Below are 19175 nucleotides of genomic sequence, written 5' to 3'. Positions count from 1 at the left end.
CCGTTATTAATTATTATACCCACCATGATTTGCAACTGCTTTTACCGGTTAACTGGTATACCGCCACCACGACCACTTCTGCAGAAGTCGTTTCAGTGTCCAGTCCAGTCCATATGTTAAAGATGGCTCTACGTCAAAGATAAATCGCATTTGATTCGGTTGTGGTAGAAGGCAAGTTCACATGAGAGTACAGTGACGATTCGTTCGTTGAGAGTTCGTTAGATGGGCTGTCTCGATGGTTGAATGTTCACTGGTTGGGGCAAAACCCAACTAAAAAGCACTGTCAATGTCAAAATAGATGTCAAAACGAGTTTGACATCTGACCGCCGTCGCATCACAGCTCGGTATACCCCTCTGGTTCGACACGTTTTAATACGACACTTTTTAATTCGTACCCCGCTTATACGACACATGTCGAATTAAAAAGTGTTCAAATGTCACAGCGATGTACACTGTAAATGAAAAACAGTTTTATATTGCGCTTATACTCACACCCGCAGCAACTGCTCTTGCAGCCTCAAATTTCGGAAGTTCTGAGTTGGTACTATTCAACACCCAAACCGCCTGGAGGCCGACCGGAATGAACTAAGGATGGCAACAATCGTAGAAAGAACGAGCTTTTCATTCGCGCCACCGCAATATTTGATAAAATTATGTTTCATAACAAATCCGGAAATCAAAACAAAAACAAAAATAGAGTTGCCAAATTTCAATGAGCATGGTGGTGTAGGGTGACTAGTTTGTCGAATTAAAAGTTTACCCCGGTTATACGACAACAGTCGGTGTCGTATTAGCGGGGTAATACGGTACAGAACGTTTACGCAAGTATGTGCGTGTTCCGTGACGTATTTATCGTCACTTGCGTGTGTCTAGAGCATTTTGATCAGTTGTCAGTTGCCCCAACGAACGAACACGATTCGCTAATCGGGGCGCAGTCGTGACCCAACCAGCGAATCCGGACTGTAGTGGAGAAAACTCCCCTAAATACAAATACAGAAAGAATAGTGTTGAACTCATCCACTAACGGTAATCTGACCTGCGTCTTTCCGGGTTGACCTACTTTCGTACTCCTCTCATCGCACTCTACATATCTAGCCCGTCATATCTCTTGGATCTGCAGTCCTTAGAACACCTGGTTTACCACTTATTTAAACATTTTATTGACTTTAAATAGATGTTTCAACTTATTCACTTTTTTCTCTTTCCTTTCCTTTGCAACAAAAAAGTCACAAACATCAACAAACAGACGCGCCAACTTGGTCAAATTATTAGGGGGGCAAAGCCTGGTTTGTCTATTTTTTGTATGAGAAAATCGAAAAATCGTCAAATATTGGGGGGGCAAACCCATGCTTGCCCAGTCCCCCCCCCCCCCGCTTTGTTGGCGCCTATGTCAACAAAACAAAGCACGGAAAAAAACTAAAAATAATATTTGAATGGTTCAAACGTAAGAAAAACAGTATAATATATTGTTACATGAAGATCGAATGTAAATGTATAGTAGCTACAAAGTGCACAGCTTTTAGCGAACCATTCCATTACAATACACTTTATTGTAGCTGGTGCACTGTATGGTACATGGTACAGGAATGGTTTTCACCAAATACCCTATGGTTAGTTTTTAAGCCTAGTACGCACCTGGTAAGAAAAGCACTCAAGAAAAAATCCCTCTCATTACCAAAGGAATTTTGACAACTGATTAGTATGGGAGGAAATGTCAGTTTTCCTTGGGGAATAATTGGGTTTTTAAATTAAGAAAAATGTATCGATTTTTTGATTTTAGACGAAAGAGCACCTTTTTCTGAGCCATTATGATTTTTTTCAGATTTTTGGAACTTTATTTTAATGCCTAAAATCAATTTCAAAGAGATTTTTTGAAATCACCTTTTGACAGCTGGGCAACTGTTTGACAGCTCCACCCAGTACAAAATGCGACGAGGGGTGATTCGACAAATCGCTCCCATACAAACTTCAAATTGATTTTTAAATAGGTTCCCAGGCACCAAGGGAACGTTCAAAAATTACGTCCGATATTTGGGGGAGGGGGGGGGTCTAGAAAAGTGTGACAGTACGTGTATTGGGTATAAGGAAATTGCGTGACAGAGGGGGGAGGGGGGGTCTAGAAATCCCTAAAAACGATGGACGTAATTTTTGAATGTTCCCCAAAATTCATGAAAATTTGGATTTCGGCTCAGTTTTGCATGCAGATTCAGAATATGGAATTATCTCATCACCGCTAAAGGGAAGATTCAAATATTACGTCCATCATTTTTTGGGATTTCTAGACCCCCCCTCCCCCCTCTGTCACGCTATTTTCCTATACCTAATACACGTACTGTCACACTTTTCTAGACCCCCCCCCCCCTCTCCCAAATGTTGGACGTAATTTTTGAACGTTCCCAAAGAAGCCAATTGAACGGAACATTTTTCCGCAAGGAAAAGTGACAGCTCCATTTGATTTGCCCGGCAGGCGTTACAAGCGTTACACAATTTTTCATTTCTTTTCAGCTGCGGACCGCTCAAGAAATTTTGACAACGAAATCATTTCTTGACCGTTTCTTGTCCTATCCTTTTTCACAGTACTTTTCAGGTGCGTACTACACTTTATCCGGGAAGTCTTGGCTTAATGTCGTTTTCGTTTTTGCGGCGGTGCTACACCGCTTCGTGCTACACTTTTCACTGCAAAAACAAACATTTTCGGTGCAGTTGCATTGGTGTGCGTGAATAAAAACCAAAATTTCCAATTTTCAAACGTTGATTGGTGGACACGGTGTATACTCGCTACACTCTCGAATTTTTGAGTGCTGCGCTATCTTGAACGGTGCAGAAAAAGTGCTACACCGGTGCAATCGGAATTTTTGACACGTATTCGGATCAGTTGAAAACTATTTTTGTAGCAGGGTGCGGTTCACAACAGCTCAAAACTAAAATATGTATATTTTTTGTAGTTCAGCATAATAAAGTAAATTATTTTATCTTACATGGATAGTTTCCCTCGCAACTAAAGTTCAGTGTCTGCTAGGGTCCACTGCAATCTATTTTTGGCCTGGAACAAATTATCCCCTTCTTCAATTTGCCCGAATTTATTTTAAGCTTCAAACAAGATTTAATCACTTATTTTCAATAATCTTCTCTTTAACTCCAACGCTTCAGCTTGCTATTGTTACGGTTCTGTTTACAATTTTTCTATCATACCCACACGTGATTTCATTGCCATTGCTCAATGATATCTAATATAGGTGAGGCCAGTCTCGCGCGCATGTGTCGGTGACCGTTAGGCACGGTCCGACGTCATCGGTGCCTCTACAGCCCCTCCCCGTAACACTGGAGTAGGTTCTCCACCGTAGCCAGATTTACGCCATCGTATCTCAGGCACCGCAAGTTTTGCCACAGGGCGTCTGTAGGTTCCCTTGGTCGTTCGGACTAGTGCTTGTCTGATCCTTCCGTCGGTTCCTGGTTTCACTTCTTCAACGATTGCTCGTACCCAGCACTTCCTGTTGTCATCATCGGCAACATACACAATCTCGCCAACTTCCAACGTCGGTTGTTCTTCGTGCCACTTTGTACGTCGGTTGATATGCGGTAGATATTCGACCAGCCATCGCTTCCATAACCGATCTGCAAGCATCTGTGCTCTTTTGTGGCTGTCTCGTAAGGCCTCAGCTTCACTGGTTGGTGGTATTCCGCATTCAGTCTCTCCCATTGGAAGCCCTTTCAGGAAACTATTTGGCGTAATGGATCCGCTGTTACCTGGCTCTTGAGGGACGTACGTTAGTGGTCGAGAATTAACTAAATCCTCTGCCTCAGCCAATGTAGTTAACAATACTTCGTCAGTCAGCTTACGTCCATCGTCCAAAACCTCCATAGCCTTCTTTACCGACCGAACTAGCCGTTCCCATACGCCGCCGAAGTGCGGTGCCGAGGGAGGATTAAAGTTCCACCGCGTCCGCGAGCTCGTCAACGCCTCCGAACAATCGGCTTCTATCTTCTTTACCACTATCTTGCTTGCTCCGACGAAATTAGTTCCATTGTCGGAAAAGAACTCTACTGGAACTCCTCGCCGACAGACAAATCTTCGTATAGCCATCAGACACGCTGGTGTGGATAAGCTGTGAACTATTTCCAGATGTATGGCTCTTGTTCCGAAGCACGTAAACAACGCGCACCAACGCTTTTCCTTATGCCGCCCAACGACGACATTGATCGGACCAAAAAAGTCCACTCCGGTGTAGCTGAATGGGCGCATAAACGGCGTTGTTCTTTGCACTGGGAGTGGCGCCATGCGAGGAACCACTGGCTTACACTTGTGCACCCTGCACCAAACACATTCTCGAGCAATTCTTTCTACCTCTCTGCGAACGGCAGGGATATAGAAACGCTGTCTTAGCTGATTGACTACCGTCTCCCTATTGGCATGCCCAAACATCTGGTGGTAATATTCGATCAATTTGGTCGTTATAGGGTGCTTTCTCGGCAAAATCACTGGAAACTGCAGCTCAAATGGGACAAATTCACCTTCTTGCACCCTACCGTCCATCCGCAGCACGTTATCTTCATCTAATACCGGAGACAACTTCAACAGCATGCTAGACCTCTCAATCTTGCCCTGCTTTCCTTCTCTGCATCTTCGTAGAATCTTCACCTCGTCAGGATATGATTCCTCTTGTGCCATTCTCCACAGATGGCGCTCCGCATGTTGGTATTCTTCTCGTGAAAACGACCGCTCGACCACGGCCGACCTTCGCACCTTCCGAACTGCTAAGTCCACTGGTAGCAGCTCGATCGACAATCCTTGCTGTTTCCGGCGGATGTTGGAGATGAACCGTAGGACACAAGCCATCGTTCGGACTAATACATTCCACTTGGAGATTCTAGTGCAATCGATCAACGCTTCTGCGCTCTCCGTGTTGTGGAATAGACAGCTTGCTCGAAGCTCTTCACCAACGTTTGGTCGGGGGAGCTCTGGTCTAGGCCACTTATCTTCACTCTCGTACAGGTATTTAGGCCCGGTGAACCATTGCCCATCGGATTCGATTTTCGTTCCATCCTTCCACTTCGTCAGGTCATCTGCTATGTTTAGTTTTGTGCGCACCCATCGCCAATCCGATGGACTTGTCTTGCTCAGGATTTCGCCAATTCTGTATGCTACGAACACCTTGTATCGGCGGTGATCTGACACGATCCAGGAATACACTGTACTCGAATCGGTCCAAAATTGCACACGTTTCACTCGAAGACTATGGTTCTCTCGTATTGTTTCTGCCATCTTTGCACCCAATACCGCTGCCATCAGCTCCAACCGAGGTGTTGAATACTGTCTAAGCGGTGCCACCTTCGACCTGGCTTGTACCAGAGAACACCGAGGAAGTCCATCCACCAGCATACGGAAATATGCTACACAGCCATACGCTCCTTCACTGGCATCTACAAAGACGTGTAGCTCCAACGAATCGTAGTCCAGCGTTATGCCTCCACTGAAATAGTGACGAGGAATTCTTATCTTCTCAACATCTGACAACAGTGCAGTCCATTTTTGCCACTTAGCGAAACAGCCGTCGTCTATTGCCTCATCCCAATCGCACCCCGTACGCCACAAGTCCTGGATTATGATTTTCCCTTGTATAGTGAAAAGCGTCAGCAGTCCCAGAGGGTCGAAAAAACTCATTACTACACTGCAAAAACTGCAAATATTTATTTTATGTGAAATTACACATCGATCCAATCGACCTTCCCACACATACATTTTATTACACAAAGTATAACTAATATGGTCATTCTTTATGCTTTTGATTAGTTTCACAAATCATTGGTATGTGTGATCACCCATAGCAAAAAAATATGTGTGTACACACATAATAACAATGTATAGCGAAACCGTGTTTGCATCAGTGTCTGTTTCAGCCGCCGGCGATGCTCAAAGTGAAAAGATGGCGACTGAAACACGTTTACAAAGTAATGTGCTGCGAAAGTTGAAGTTCGTAGTGAAGTTATTTCTTACTAAATCATCGCGGCCAATCTTTGAAAACTCGAGAATTCTCAGGAACACAACATTAAAACATCATCCGAAACCTGCAGGCGAATTCCGGCGCATATTTATCGAAGAGAAGAAAATTTACTAGTCGGTGAGCAATGGAAGAAAATTTCTTCTCTTCGAAGAAATTGTGCGCCGGAATTTATCCCCTGGTTCGGAACGGAACTGAAAATTTGATCGATTGGTCCCCGGATTGGTCACTCATCGGTGGTAACTAATCGACATTTTAATGCAATGCGATGTTTGTCTCTTTCCAAATGAGCTGATTACCGTGTTTAAAAATCATGTTAACAGCTTTTTCAATAAACCTTATAAAATTAATCCTCGATACAGTTATATTCTCTAATATAAAAACCATTTGAGCACATCTATCAAATATATAAGTAATGTTATTAATTTTATTTGTCATTCTGAACTGTTTTTATGTGTGATCACACATCAAAACGATAAATACCAAAAAACAATTCGTTATGTGTGTCACGCATAAACATCATTTATCCAGACAAATTGCAAAAATATATGTGTACAACACATAAAATTATTGTTTGCAGTTTTTGCAGTGTATGCTGAGGACAATTCGCTTGGTTGGCCGTTGATCGCTCGACAAATACGTCTGAAGATTTTCCGGCAGCTTCATCGCAAATGTGAATACATCAGCCTGAGAGTCCCAGACGATGCCCAGAACCCGCTCATTCCCGGTGGATTTGTCAGTATTGAAGTAGACAATTTGGTTCGTTTTCGACTCACCTAGCTGTTGAAGGACTTCGGTGGAGTTCGAAACCCAATTCCGGATTTCGAAGCCTCCCTTCGAATGGATGAATCGAACTTCGCTGGCCTTTTGCACCGCTTCTTCGACGGTTTCTGTACTGTCGAAGTAATCGTCCACATAATGTCTTTTTACGATCGCATCGACTGCAGCCGGGTAACGATTCATAAATTCACTGGCATTTCGGTCCTTCACGTACAATGCCTGGCTTGGTGAACAGGTCGCTCCAAAAATCGCGCAGTCCATCACGTAGATTTTTCCGCCATACATGAACCGTAGAGCTTGCTTGTCTTCCTGGCGGATTTGCAACTGGTGGAACATCTCTCGGATATCTCCACCGAATCCGATACGATGTTCCCGGAAGTCTGGACCTTTCAAGAGCTTCGAATTCAGCGAGACGCCTCCTACAGCAGCCGCGGCGTCCCAAACCAGACGAACTTTGTTCGGCTTCTTCGGGTTGATGACAACATTTAGAGGCAAGTACCAGATCTTCTTCTGGCTAGTATTCCTCAACTCGTCGACCGTTGCTTCGTGGCAGTATCCTTTTGTTTGGTACTCGATCAGCTGATTCTCGACGTTTTGCTTTAGTACTGGCATTTGGGACAAGCGTTTCTCCAAAGTCCTCATGCGGCGTGCCGCCATCGGGTAGCTATCCGGTAGCGACGGATCTTCCTCTTTCCATAACAATCCCGTGATGAATCTGTCTCCTACTCTCTTTGTTGTTCTCTCTAGTATTTCACGGGCTCGTCGATTTTCCGCTGACTCCGGAAGCACTTCTACCGAAACTCCAGCCTCTTCTAATACGTAGTGCGACTTTAGAAGATCATGCAATCCCTGGTTCGATATACCAGTGCATGAATGATGGCCAACGTATGCTGTACGCAGACTACCTCCTTCTTGTGGACCGTACACCGTCCATCCAAGCTTAGACCTGATTGCAATCGGCTCTCCGCTTTGTCCGACACGCGATTCAATAGGAGCGAACAGATCTAGGTGCTTCAAACCTATCAAGATCTTCGGTGAATCACTCGGGTATTCAATCAACGGAAGATGTCGAAGATGGCCATATCGTTCGGCTAGTTCACGGTAGTTTAACGACTGCTTGGGCAACTTGAGTTGTTCGACGGTGTGGACATTGTTCATCGGAAACGTTTCCTGTGATCCGACGGCGGAAATGTCCAGATTCAGCAGCACCGAATCTCGTTCCAGTCTACTCATTCCTGCTGTCCAAGTTACTCGTAGCGGTTGCGGCTTTCCAACCGCTTTCAATTGATTTGCAACGGAATGTTCAATCAACGAGTAAGAGCTACCTTCGTCGAGAAATGCCATAGTAGTGACTGATCTTTTCCCGAAGCTCAGCGTTACCGGAATCATTCTAAAGATGATTGGCAACTGCACAGTCGCACTGTGGGCGTTGCAATCCGAACGCATTTCCGACACCGTACGATGCAGCATTGTGTTGTGTTGGCCTTGGCACCTCTCAAATTTGCACCGGATATTCGCCTTGCATCGGCTTTTCCCGTGAGCATTCAAGCAGGACGGGCACAGCTCGAATCGATCCACGACTTGCAGACGTTGATGAACGTTCATCTTACGAAACTCATCACAGTTCCTCAGTCTATGATCAGTGCGACGACACACCGGACAGGGCGTTCTTGGCTGTTCTGGTCTCTTCGACGAATCATCGATGTGCGTGTTGGTATGACTCTCGTACTCTCTTTGCTTCCCTCCTTTGGACTTCCCGGGACGATTTACTGGATTCTGCGGTACATCAACTATCCCAGTCGCCTCACTTGCCGTAGACACCTGATCCGACAGGAAATCAGACAGCGTACGCAGGGTGATCTTGGTGTGCTGCCGCTTCACTCGGACCCAATCCATTTTTGTCGACGGTGGTAGCTTCTCGACCAGTTCTTGTATCAACAGTGGGTTCACTAGGTGATCATTCAGTTGCGTCGCTTCGAGGTGATCACACAACTGTTGAACCACCATCCCAAAGCTGATGAACGATTCTAACCGGTCTGCCTTCGGAGGTTCCGCTTTCCGTACCTTCGCTAGTAGTGTGTTGAGCAGTTGTTCCGGCCGCCCGTATAACATCCGCAGCGTGTCAATGATTTGAGGGACCGCTTCTGGCAACAACATCCTACTGCACACCGCCTCTCTCGCAGGGCCTTTCAAGCTCTCCTGCAATCGTGCCAGGTTTTCAAGGTTTGAAAACCCGCAAGCTCTGGTCGTCGTATTAAAGCTGCTAATAAATATAGGCCATTCGTCTGGCCGGCCGGTGAATATTGGCAGCTTTCGCGATAGAAACTGCCTCGCTGATATTTGTGCTTTCGTTGGGACCATTTTTTCCTTCCGATGTCGCTTCTTCTTGTCCTTCTGTTCTTCCTCTTCATCGGTCGTTGTTTCGCTAGACGATCCGCTCTGATTCGCGCTCAGCGAATCCGCTTGTGAGCTCTCTTCACAACTCTCACTTTCTTCTTTGGACACATTTTCTTCTTTTTTCGCATTGCCACAGAACTTCTTTTTCTCAACTGGTACTACCAAGTCCTGTCGATCGACGATCTTCTTCTTCGCCCCAGCTGTGGACGTACTTGCTTCTGGATGCACTATCGGAGTGGAACTCACCGGCCTTGTCGGTATTTCTTCCGGTTTAGTTCTCGTTCCCTTCTTATCCGCTACCGATCGTTTCGCTTCTTCCTTTTGCTTCTCCAGCTTCCGGATCTCTGATTCCATCCGCACTTCACCGTTACACAGTTCCTGAAGCTGATTCTGCAACTTCTTCTTTTCCATCTCCCTCTTCTTCTGGAAAGCCGCCTTCGATGCAATCTTCATCTCCATGATTTGCTTCTCCAAGGCCCACTCCATCTCAAGCTTCTCGTTCTCGAGTTCCATTTGGGCCTTAGCCAGCGCCAGCTTCTGCTCCATCCGTCTCTTCATACGCTCCTTCTCCATCTTCATCCTCTTTATTGCCGCGGCAACCTCTTCGTCTTCCGAGACAGTTTGGGGGTTTTGGGCACTGCTTTTTCTAGCTCCATCAATCGTATCATCCACAGAGATAGCACCTTCAGCATCGCTTTCCTCGTCACTCGACTTAGTCGGGTCAAATTCACGGCACGAAGAGCATCGCCAGTTCTCGTCATACTCGACCTCTGATCCTACACCGGCACAGCTGAAATGTAGCCATACCTTGCAACCCTCGCAGAACACCATATGATCCTCGTCGTTATCCGGACGACTACATATCGCACAGTTGTACGCCGTCTTGTCATCGGTGAGGTTAGATCCGTCCCCTGGCAACTGTTTATCCATTTTTGAGGATATTCGGATCAGTTGAAAACTATTTTTGTAGCAGGGTGCGGTTCACAACAGCTCAAAACTAAAATATGTATATTTTTTGTAGTTCAGCATAATAAAGTAAATTATTTTATCTTACATGGATAGTTTCCCTCGCAACTAAAGTTCAGTGTCTGCTAGGGTCCACTGCAATCTATTTTTGGCCTGGAACAAATTATCCCCTTCTTCAATTTGCCCGAATTTATTTTAAGCTTCAAACAAGATTTAATCACTTATTTTCAATAATCTTCTCTTTAACTCCAACGCTTCAGCTTGCTATTGTTACGGTTCTGTTTACAATTTTTCTATCATACCCACACGTGATTTCATTGCCATTGCTCAATGATATCTAATATAGGTGAGGCCAGTCTCGCGCGCATGTGTCGGTGACCGTTAGGCACGGTCCGACGTCATCGGTGCCTCTACAACACGCGAAAATCGATGTTTCTCGTAAACCGTGTGACGGACGTACGTCGGGCACAGTGCGCTGGATAGAGGGCCAGGTCCGCTGTCCAGCGCACTACGTCCGACGTTAGGTTTCACGTATGGATTTCGAGAAAAATCGATTGTCGGGTGTTGGGAAACTTCGAGTTTCAACCGCGACGACAATAGCTCCACCGCGAAAACGAAAACGACATACAGTCCGGATTCGCTGGTTGGGTCACGACTGCGCCCCGATTAGCGAATCGTGTTCGTTCGTTGGGGCAACTGACAACTGATCAAAATGCTCTAGACACACGCAAGTGATGAGAAATACGTCACGGAACACTCACATACTTGCGTAAACGTTCTGTATACAGGAGCTGTGATGCGATGGCGGTCAGACGTCAAACTCGTTTTGACATCTATTTTGACATTGACAGTGCTTTTTAGTTGGGTTTTGCCCCAACCAGTGAACATTCAACCATCGAGACAGCCCATCTAACGAGCTCTCAACGAACGAATCGTCACTGTACAGTCGGAACCCGCTCGTTGAGCCACAACCTCCACCCAACCAACGAATTCGATTCGCTAGTTGGGTGAAGTGACAGCAGCACAAGGGGCGTGCGCATTGTTTTTGTTAAATCATGTTTAGGTTGGAAGCAAAAAGTAAATTTTTTCAATTTGTTTTACATTTAGAGTAAAACTGATACGTTTTGCAAGATACATATATGGCCAATGCGAGAAATAATTATTTTCCCCCGGTTTTAGTCGGTGAAGTGAAAATATAGATGTTTATGAAACCACCCGGACCAAAATGCAACCACAAAACGCTTTCACTGATCGACAAAATAAAGATTGCCGATGTTTTGCATTTGTTTCGAAGTAATTGTACATATTGTTTTTTTTTTTAATAAATATGAAATAGAAATTCTTCTCGATTATCAGTAAAGTTTTACGAAACCAAAAACTCATTAGCTCGCCCCTCGAAAATACAGATTGGTTGTCATTTTCAGTTTGACATTGAATTATGACATCCAGGTACTTTTTAGTTGGCTGACCGCTCAACTAACGGAGCCCCAACTAAAAAGCCACCCAACTATTAAGCCCCCAACCAGCGAGTCATGACTGTATAAGGCTTGTGTCGTCCCCCCTGAATTGGCTTCTTTAACGGTGTTGAGATAATTCGATTTTCTGAATCTGCATGTCAAACTGAGCCGAAATCCAAATTTTCATGAATTTTGATGCCCGGGAACCTATTTAAAAATCAATTTGAAGTTTGTATGGAAGCGATTTGTCGAATCACCCCTCGTCGCAGTTTGTACTGGACGGAGCTGTCAAACAGTTGCCCAGCTGTCAAAAGGTGATTTCAAAAAATCTCTTTGAAATTGGTTTTAGATACCGAAATAAAGTTCTAAAAATTTGGAAAAAAATCATAGTGGCTCAGAAAAAGGTGCTCTTTCGTATAAAATCAAAAAATCACTACATTTTTCTCAATTTAAAAACCAAATCTAGATTGAGTTTAAATAAGGGCGAAAGTAACATGAGAGAGTTCTCTTCATCGACTCTCTCTTCTGCAAATTAAAGTGACAAGATGCAAGTATGGTTGAACTTTTTGGTCATAAATCGCTTGGTTGCGATGCAATCTAGCGTCTAAGTGTAAAAAAGTTCGATTGAATTTGCATCTTGTCACTTTAATTTGCAGAAGAGAGAGTCGATGAAGAGAACTCTCTCATGTTACTTTCGCCCTTATTTAAACTCAATCTAGAAATTCAATGTGTTGATTTTTATTGGTGTACCCCTCGTTTTCGCCAAATCGACGAAATCTCAACTTCCGTCAATGTAAAATAGCGCACAACTCTGATAAAATCGACGAGTTACTGCTGTCAAAAGTTATTATTAATCGATTTTTATTTCGTTATAGAGATAAACATAAACAAATTCAGCGAAGAAAATCCTAAAATATTAGCCAGTTCCATAATAATTTTGAAAATTTCTATTAAAACTAGTGCAATGAACTGTGCAAAATGTCTAAATCAGTAGAACAGAGTAAGAGAAAACTTGAAGTGAAAACAGATCGTTCATCACAGCACGGAATCTCTAAGCCAAAAGCTTCGCCGAAATCGATTGTTTTGGAACAGAACGGCGAGAAAAAAATCCTTAAAAAAATTAAGCTAAAGGCCCCTCCAAAGGCGACGACAAATTCAAAGCAGGGGTCTCACCTGCGAAACGAAGCTACTCATCAAAAATCGTCTGTTAAAATACCACAAGTGTCTATTTTAAGGAAAGAAACAAAACCTGCACTTGAAAAAACATCTTTCCCTTGTACTTTCTGCAAGCTCACATTCGAAGATCAAGATGCACTCAAGAAACACTTCGTAAAACATGGTAATGAATCTCAGTTCGGCAAAACCCCAGACCAGCATCCTGCTGGTGGTTCGGTTTCCGGTGGCACCGAACCACCCATCGAGCTTATCGAGTGCGAATGGTGTCCGGAAACGTTTACCCGGCTTTCGCGAGCGATCGAACACAAATACCGGAAGCACAACTACGAAAGCAAAAACTATTTCTGCACCCTGTGCGGAAAGCTCTTTCCGCTGAAGGTGGCCCTGGATCAACACCAAAACATCGCCCACAAGGACGATAAGGAGATGAAGGTGGGTGAAAAGTTACGCTCAATGTTTCATTTTACGGTTACATTCATTAGCAACCTGTCAGGCCATATATCAGGTCTTGAACAAGATTTCGGCGTCAGAGTACCTAGGGATGATTAATGTTAGTTTTCAGATGCATATTGATTTAAGATTTCTTAGTAAATTTTAGTTGGCACTCATCGTATACCATAAAAGTTCGGATTATTAATCATTAAATAATTAAATTAAATAATTAAATGATTAAATTTTAATTGTTTTTCATATACAAATATACATATTATTTACCACTTTTCTTATTAAATTTTATTCTTTTCTAGGTCCCTCGTTTGGATTTTATTTGTGGCTTTTGTGGAACTGCGTTTATATCTGAATCTGCTCTGAATATGCACGTTAAGACGGCACACAATTTGGAAAAGCGAATGATGGCCCACCCATTCGTCCCGAACCCGTCGAAGAAAGTTCGCCTAAACCAAGCCGGCGAGATAATCTCCATATACTATTGCCATCTGTGCGGCTCGGAGTACATGCTGAAGTTCAACCTCCTGAAGCACATCGAAGACCACCATTCGTACGAGGATCGATGTGCCATGCCGGAGGATATGCTCAAATGTAGCACCTGTGATTCCATGTTCTATACGAAGAAAGCTTTCGACGCTCACAACGTACACCACAAACCGGAAGATCTGTACGTTACCAGTGAAGAGCAGAGACTTAACATTGTGGCGCGAGTTGATCAGGACTTTGACTTCCGACGGGTTCCTACGGCGCTGGATAAAGCCTTGGGATCGCTAGGGAGTAGTAGCAGTTCGGATTCAGCAGTCACACTGGCCAAAAAGCACGGAAATAAGGCCAAACGGGTCACGAGTACGACAACTAGTAACTCCGCTCTCGGCTTGGCATCGGACTGCGAAGCGCCTGGGCTGGACGTACTAAAACTGCTGCTGGGAGAAGCTGGAAAGTAAGTATTTTAAAACTATCTGAATGCCGTGAATAAATATTCATAATGTACATTATATATGTGGGTCATTGATCCGAATTTCTAAGGGGTTCAAAAATGACGTCCAGAGTGGAAAGGGTCTGGGAAAAAGGGGTATTTAATTAAATTTAGTTTTACATAGGCGAGTTAAAAAACGACTGCAAGAGCCAAAACTTTATCAAGAAAATATGGAAGTATGTTATTTTCCTATAATAACGTCAAGCATCACCGTCGGCACGTACTTGTTGAGCTTAATATACGGCAAAAGCGGTACCTGTATAAAACTTAAAGAATGTATTGGTGCGAGTATGAAAATTTACTCACACCATCTTGAATAGTGACACCTTCATCCGTGGTGGCGGCGCTAAAAGTGACTCCTTGCCTTTCTGCTTCCTGAAAATATCTCTGATAAGATATATTAGAGCCGATTTGGATTGGAAGAATTGATTGATTTGTCTTTATTAAAGAGACTTTCAGCCCTTGCCGCATTGGAAGAATAACATATTTCGACAATGATTTTTCATAAAAGCCTAACTGACTTGATCGATTTCTCTTCATCGACTCTCTCTTTCGCTAATAACTTGATCAAAACAAACAAAATCATTATTCTTTTTGTTTCTATAACAACAAGTAGTCGTCGTCTTCGCATTTCAACCAAAAAATCTTTGGAAAACTTAATACACTTTCCGTAATAACACAAAGAGAGGATCGATGAAGAGATATCGAAAATGTCAGTTAGGCCCTAATGAAGAATCAGTGTCGATTTAGTAATTTTTGTATGATATTGTAAGTTTGACTTTTTTATCTATATGGGTCAAAATGTCAAACCGGTAGAACTTTATTCATCGTTGTAGGATTTCTCCGCGTCGAATAAATTAACACTATTTTTTTCTATTTCAAAATAATATTTTATTTCTGACCGACTCACTTAAACCGTTCTCAACAACATCTATCTCATAACTACGCTTTTCATTCAATCGCACAGTGAGTCAAATCTATCACCTCCCCGAATAAAACGGGATCATACATCAATTGTACAGTGTATGATTTAGTTATGATTCGTGCTATCATAAAGTGGATTATAAATCGACGATAAGACAAATCACTTTGATGATAGCAGTTATCATTTTGGGAACTTTGATGATAGACCGAATGGGTTGTTAAGTATCGTTACCATTAAAAAATGCCAGATTTCTCGAACAAAATTTTTTCCGAATTATATATGTTATAATCACTTTATCGTTAACCTTATTATACGGTGAATAATAAAAACAAAACGTAAATATTTCACCCATCAGCTTTATCGACCGGAAAAAAGCACACCCCTGCGGGCACTTTGTCGGACACTGTCAAGTTCAGCTACGATTACGTGAATCATTGTTTACTTCCACGGCGTTTTTTATTTAGAGGATCGGGAATCGAACCGTGAGATTGCCGTGCAAGCTGTTTTGGTACTTCTCGTGTGGTGTTTATGCACTACACCAAATAGAATCAGTGCTCGCGGTCGGCTTAAACCCAGTGGTGTTCTAAAGGTGAGAGGAAAAAAGCAACTTTGGAGGCAGGAATGTTCTTCTCGACGGATCGATTAAGAATGAATTCCCAGTGATAATCAATGCAGGTGTAGGTATTTAAAAACGATTTAGTGACGACGAAGAGACGGAGGAGGATGTACACAGGAATGCATCTATTGCTCCACAAAATCTGCGGCATACAATATTCCGATATTCTTTACAATACCGCGGTAGCGACTCAGCGTGGGTGTTTGGGAATCGGTCGCCAGAATATTTTACCAAGCACCTCCGGATGAGACTTGAATCACAAGGTACGTTTTCATAAGCTATAGCATATTTACGTTTCGATTATGACTGTGGGATCTAAATGCAATGAAAAACACTATAATGATTGATTGCGTACAGCACACTCATTGAAAATGGATGATTAAAAATGGTTCAATAATCATAGAAGAAATCGTTATCGTTAGAGCCGATGCACACGGGCGGCGCGTCCACGCAGCGTGCACGCAAGTGCGTCCTGAGTTACACACAATCAAATGGGAGGATGCACACGAGAACGCAACGCTACCGCACCGCAACCGCGCCGCACCGTGTGCGGCACGCAATGTCAACGCATGCCCCACAGGAACGCTGCGGCAACGCAGCGTGAATTCACGCGGCGTCAATTAACGCTCGTGTGCATCGGCTCTTAATAGTATGATAACTGAAAAGTATTGAATGATCTCATTTCAAAGACTTGAATCTGGCCTGACGTATATTTCTAACCAACCCGTTGTATGTGTATTTTTGTCAAAATTCATTGTGAAAATGGAAATGAGTAGGTTTTGTTTCTTACCTAATGCGTGCTATATCCCTGGTGATGTTAAGCACGAAAAAAACTTATGAAAAGTCTTTTTATAAAAAAAAAACTATTTTAGTGAAATGGTCGTCAACATTGCCCGGATAAAAACTAACCATAGGGTATTTGGTGAAAACCATTCCTGTACCATACAGTGTACCAGCTACAATATACACTGAGAATATTTTCCGTATAAGTTTTATGTTTCAGACTACATAATTTTTTGCAATTTGAGCTTTCAAATAAAAACCATAACGTTGACTCAAAAAAATTAAGATCAGTCAGATTTAAAATTTATATTTGAGATTAAATAAAGTTTATATCTCTGCCAAATAAAATTTATGTGTGGGGCTTATAATAAGAATGTCTCGGATCGCCATAATATTTATGATTTTTTGAAATAATTATTATAATTAAAACAATAATCATATTTGTAAACAATTTATTTATGCCATAATCAATAAAGAAAATAAATATGATTAGATTTCACTATTTCCATGGATAATTCCGCAAAATGATTGAACAAAGCCGAGGTACTGTGCGTTCGGCATTGTGAACTCCTTAAGGCATTCCAAAAAGAACCATGTAGCATAATTTGTTGCATCCGTTAGGACCTTTCCTGCTGCTCAAGCTGCTGCTGATGATCTGGAACTGCCGGTTCGGTGCCAATTCCGCTGAATTTCCCCTGCCAACGTTCCGATCCTACCCTTATCGACTTTGATACCATTGTTGATGAGATCCGGACAACAGAAGTCTGCCGGAACTGGTGGTACTGCTGCTGGTGGTGGTGCTGGATAATTACAAGCGGGTGTAGGCGCTTCTACTGTTGCTGCTTGGTGATCTGGTACTAACGATTATCGGAATCGGAATTTTGGGGCTCACATCGTTTACCCAGGTGCGGTTGCCTAATCGTTTCCGAGCTGGCGGTGATGGTAATCCAGTCTGTTGTCAAAGTGGCTTTTGCGGGAGACATCCGGATGCGGTGGTCCAACGATCCAAGTGTGGTGGCGAAATGCAAAAAACCTATTAAACAATCAATTAAATCTATAGCCGCTGTAAAATATTCGATTATTTACCTCCATTCAGATGTAGTTCCGTACCAAGATGGATGATGCGATCTTTTGGCGGCATCGTGATCTTTTAGCAGACATCCCAAACTTAAGAATTATAAGTGAAATGATATAGTTCTTAACTATAACCAAAAAATAATAACTTTTATGTTTGCTCAAACATAACCATAATAGACAGCCTCATAAAAAATAATGCCCCCCTTATATTTTGTATGTTGGCACACATAAAACGAATTCTGCAGAAGTCTTATATCAAGTATGTTTCTTAGCTCTATATATTTTACCTTTGCAATTTTATCAGTGTAGTGTATTGTAATGGAATGGTTCGTTAAAAGCTTTGCACATTGGTAGCTATTATACATTTACATCCGATCTTTATGTAACAATATATTATACTGTTTTTCTTACGTTTGAACCATTCACTAGTCCGAAACAATATTTTTCCGTGCATTTTTAATTTTTTAATCAGTTTATGATTTTTTCCGTGCTTTGTTTTGTTGATGTCCGTGACATTTTTGTTGCAAAGGAAATGAAAGAGAAAAAAGTGAATAAGTTGAAACATCTATTTATCTATCTGCATATCCAAGAGATATGGTGGGCTAGGTATGTAGAGTGCGATGAGAGGAATACGAATGTAGGTCAACCCGGAAAGACGCAGGCCAGATTACCGTAAATCAGTGGATGAGTTCAACACTATTCTTTCTCTTCTTCTCTCATGTGAATTAAATGCGATTTATCTTTGACATTTTTAACATAAGGACTGGACTGGACACTGAAACGACTTCTGAAATAAGTTCGTCTTCGCTTTTTAACCTAACTTATAGTTGAATCGAACTTGACAGTTTTCTCATGAGTTGTTATGTACACATTTCATAGTTCAGTCAAATTGGAGCCTCAATATTGCAATAATGGTTAAGCACGCTGTAATGATACTTATGTACCTCGTCACCCACTTCATGCAACTACATTAGTGGTCTAATAACACTTAGCGCGCTAGGCATAGTTCCATCATGCCGCTCAAAGTGTTGCCACAAATAATGCTTAGTTTGCAAAACCCGGTTATCTGGCTGGTGGGACAGGGAGCTTAAGCTTCAACTGTTAATGCAATCAGAGGCTACTCAGACTTAGACGAGTTTAGGTTAGTTTGGCTAGAACTGCCATTATCGAAGGAACATGACGAGATAATATAACATTATATGGTTTATCTAATGTAAAACAATACAACATAACAAAAGAGAACCATTCCAAAACCATGATTAAATTTATAACCAGTAGTGAAATTACAATTAAAAACAATATATTTACAGTACATTTTATTGTTTGAAACCATACGTGTACCATACAATGTACGGTATATTAAAGCCCACGTATCAGTATTTCAAACAATTCATTTACAATAAAATGTATGGTTTTGTAAAAAAATATATATGGAGAAAAATGTTTTTTTATATTGTTACGATACTTAACAACCCGTATAGTATATTGTAAAAATCTCATTTACAATTCACTGTATGGTGTCTAACATTACATCTTATTGTTTTTGTATTTTTTATTTTTACAGTGGTGTTTATTG

The 19175-nt window shown here is 42.3% G+C and overlaps 2 protein-coding genes across 2 annotated transcripts; one reads left to right on the top strand and one right to left on the bottom strand.

Moving 5' to 3' along the window:
• Positions 1-3271: 3271 nt before the first annotated feature.
• On the bottom strand, positions 3272-10554 carry LOC134289598 (uncharacterized). The gene is made up of 3 exons (XM_062855658.1): positions 10231-10554; positions 6640-10173; positions 3272-5471 (listed from the first exon to the last, which is right to left on the bottom strand). Exons 2-3 carry the CDS (start codon positions 10104-10106, stop codon positions 3272-3274), a joined length of 5667 nt encoding a protein of 1888 aa, XP_062711642.1. The 5' UTR covers positions 10107-10173; positions 10231-10554.
• A 1898-nt stretch (positions 10555-12452) lies between these two features.
• LOC109422771 (protein suppressor of hairy wing) lies at positions 12453-14217 on the top strand. Its single transcript, XM_019697645.3, has 2 exons — positions 12453-13207; positions 13522-14217. Exons 1-2 carry the CDS (start codon positions 12578-12580, stop codon positions 14164-14166), a joined length of 1275 nt encoding a protein of 424 aa, XP_019553190.3. The 5' UTR covers positions 12453-12577; the 3' UTR covers positions 14167-14217.
• The last annotated feature ends 4958 nt before the right edge of the window (positions 14218-19175 follow it).

The sequence above is a fragment of the Aedes albopictus genome, chromosome 1, assembly GCF_035046485.1.
Source record: "Aedes albopictus strain Foshan chromosome 1, AalbF5, whole genome shotgun sequence".
In the NCBI taxonomy this organism is placed as follows: domain Eukaryota; kingdom Metazoa; phylum Arthropoda; class Insecta; order Diptera; family Culicidae; genus Aedes; species Aedes albopictus.
Note: the sequence above shows the minus strand (reverse complement) of the source record. Positions and strands in the feature narration are given on the sequence as shown.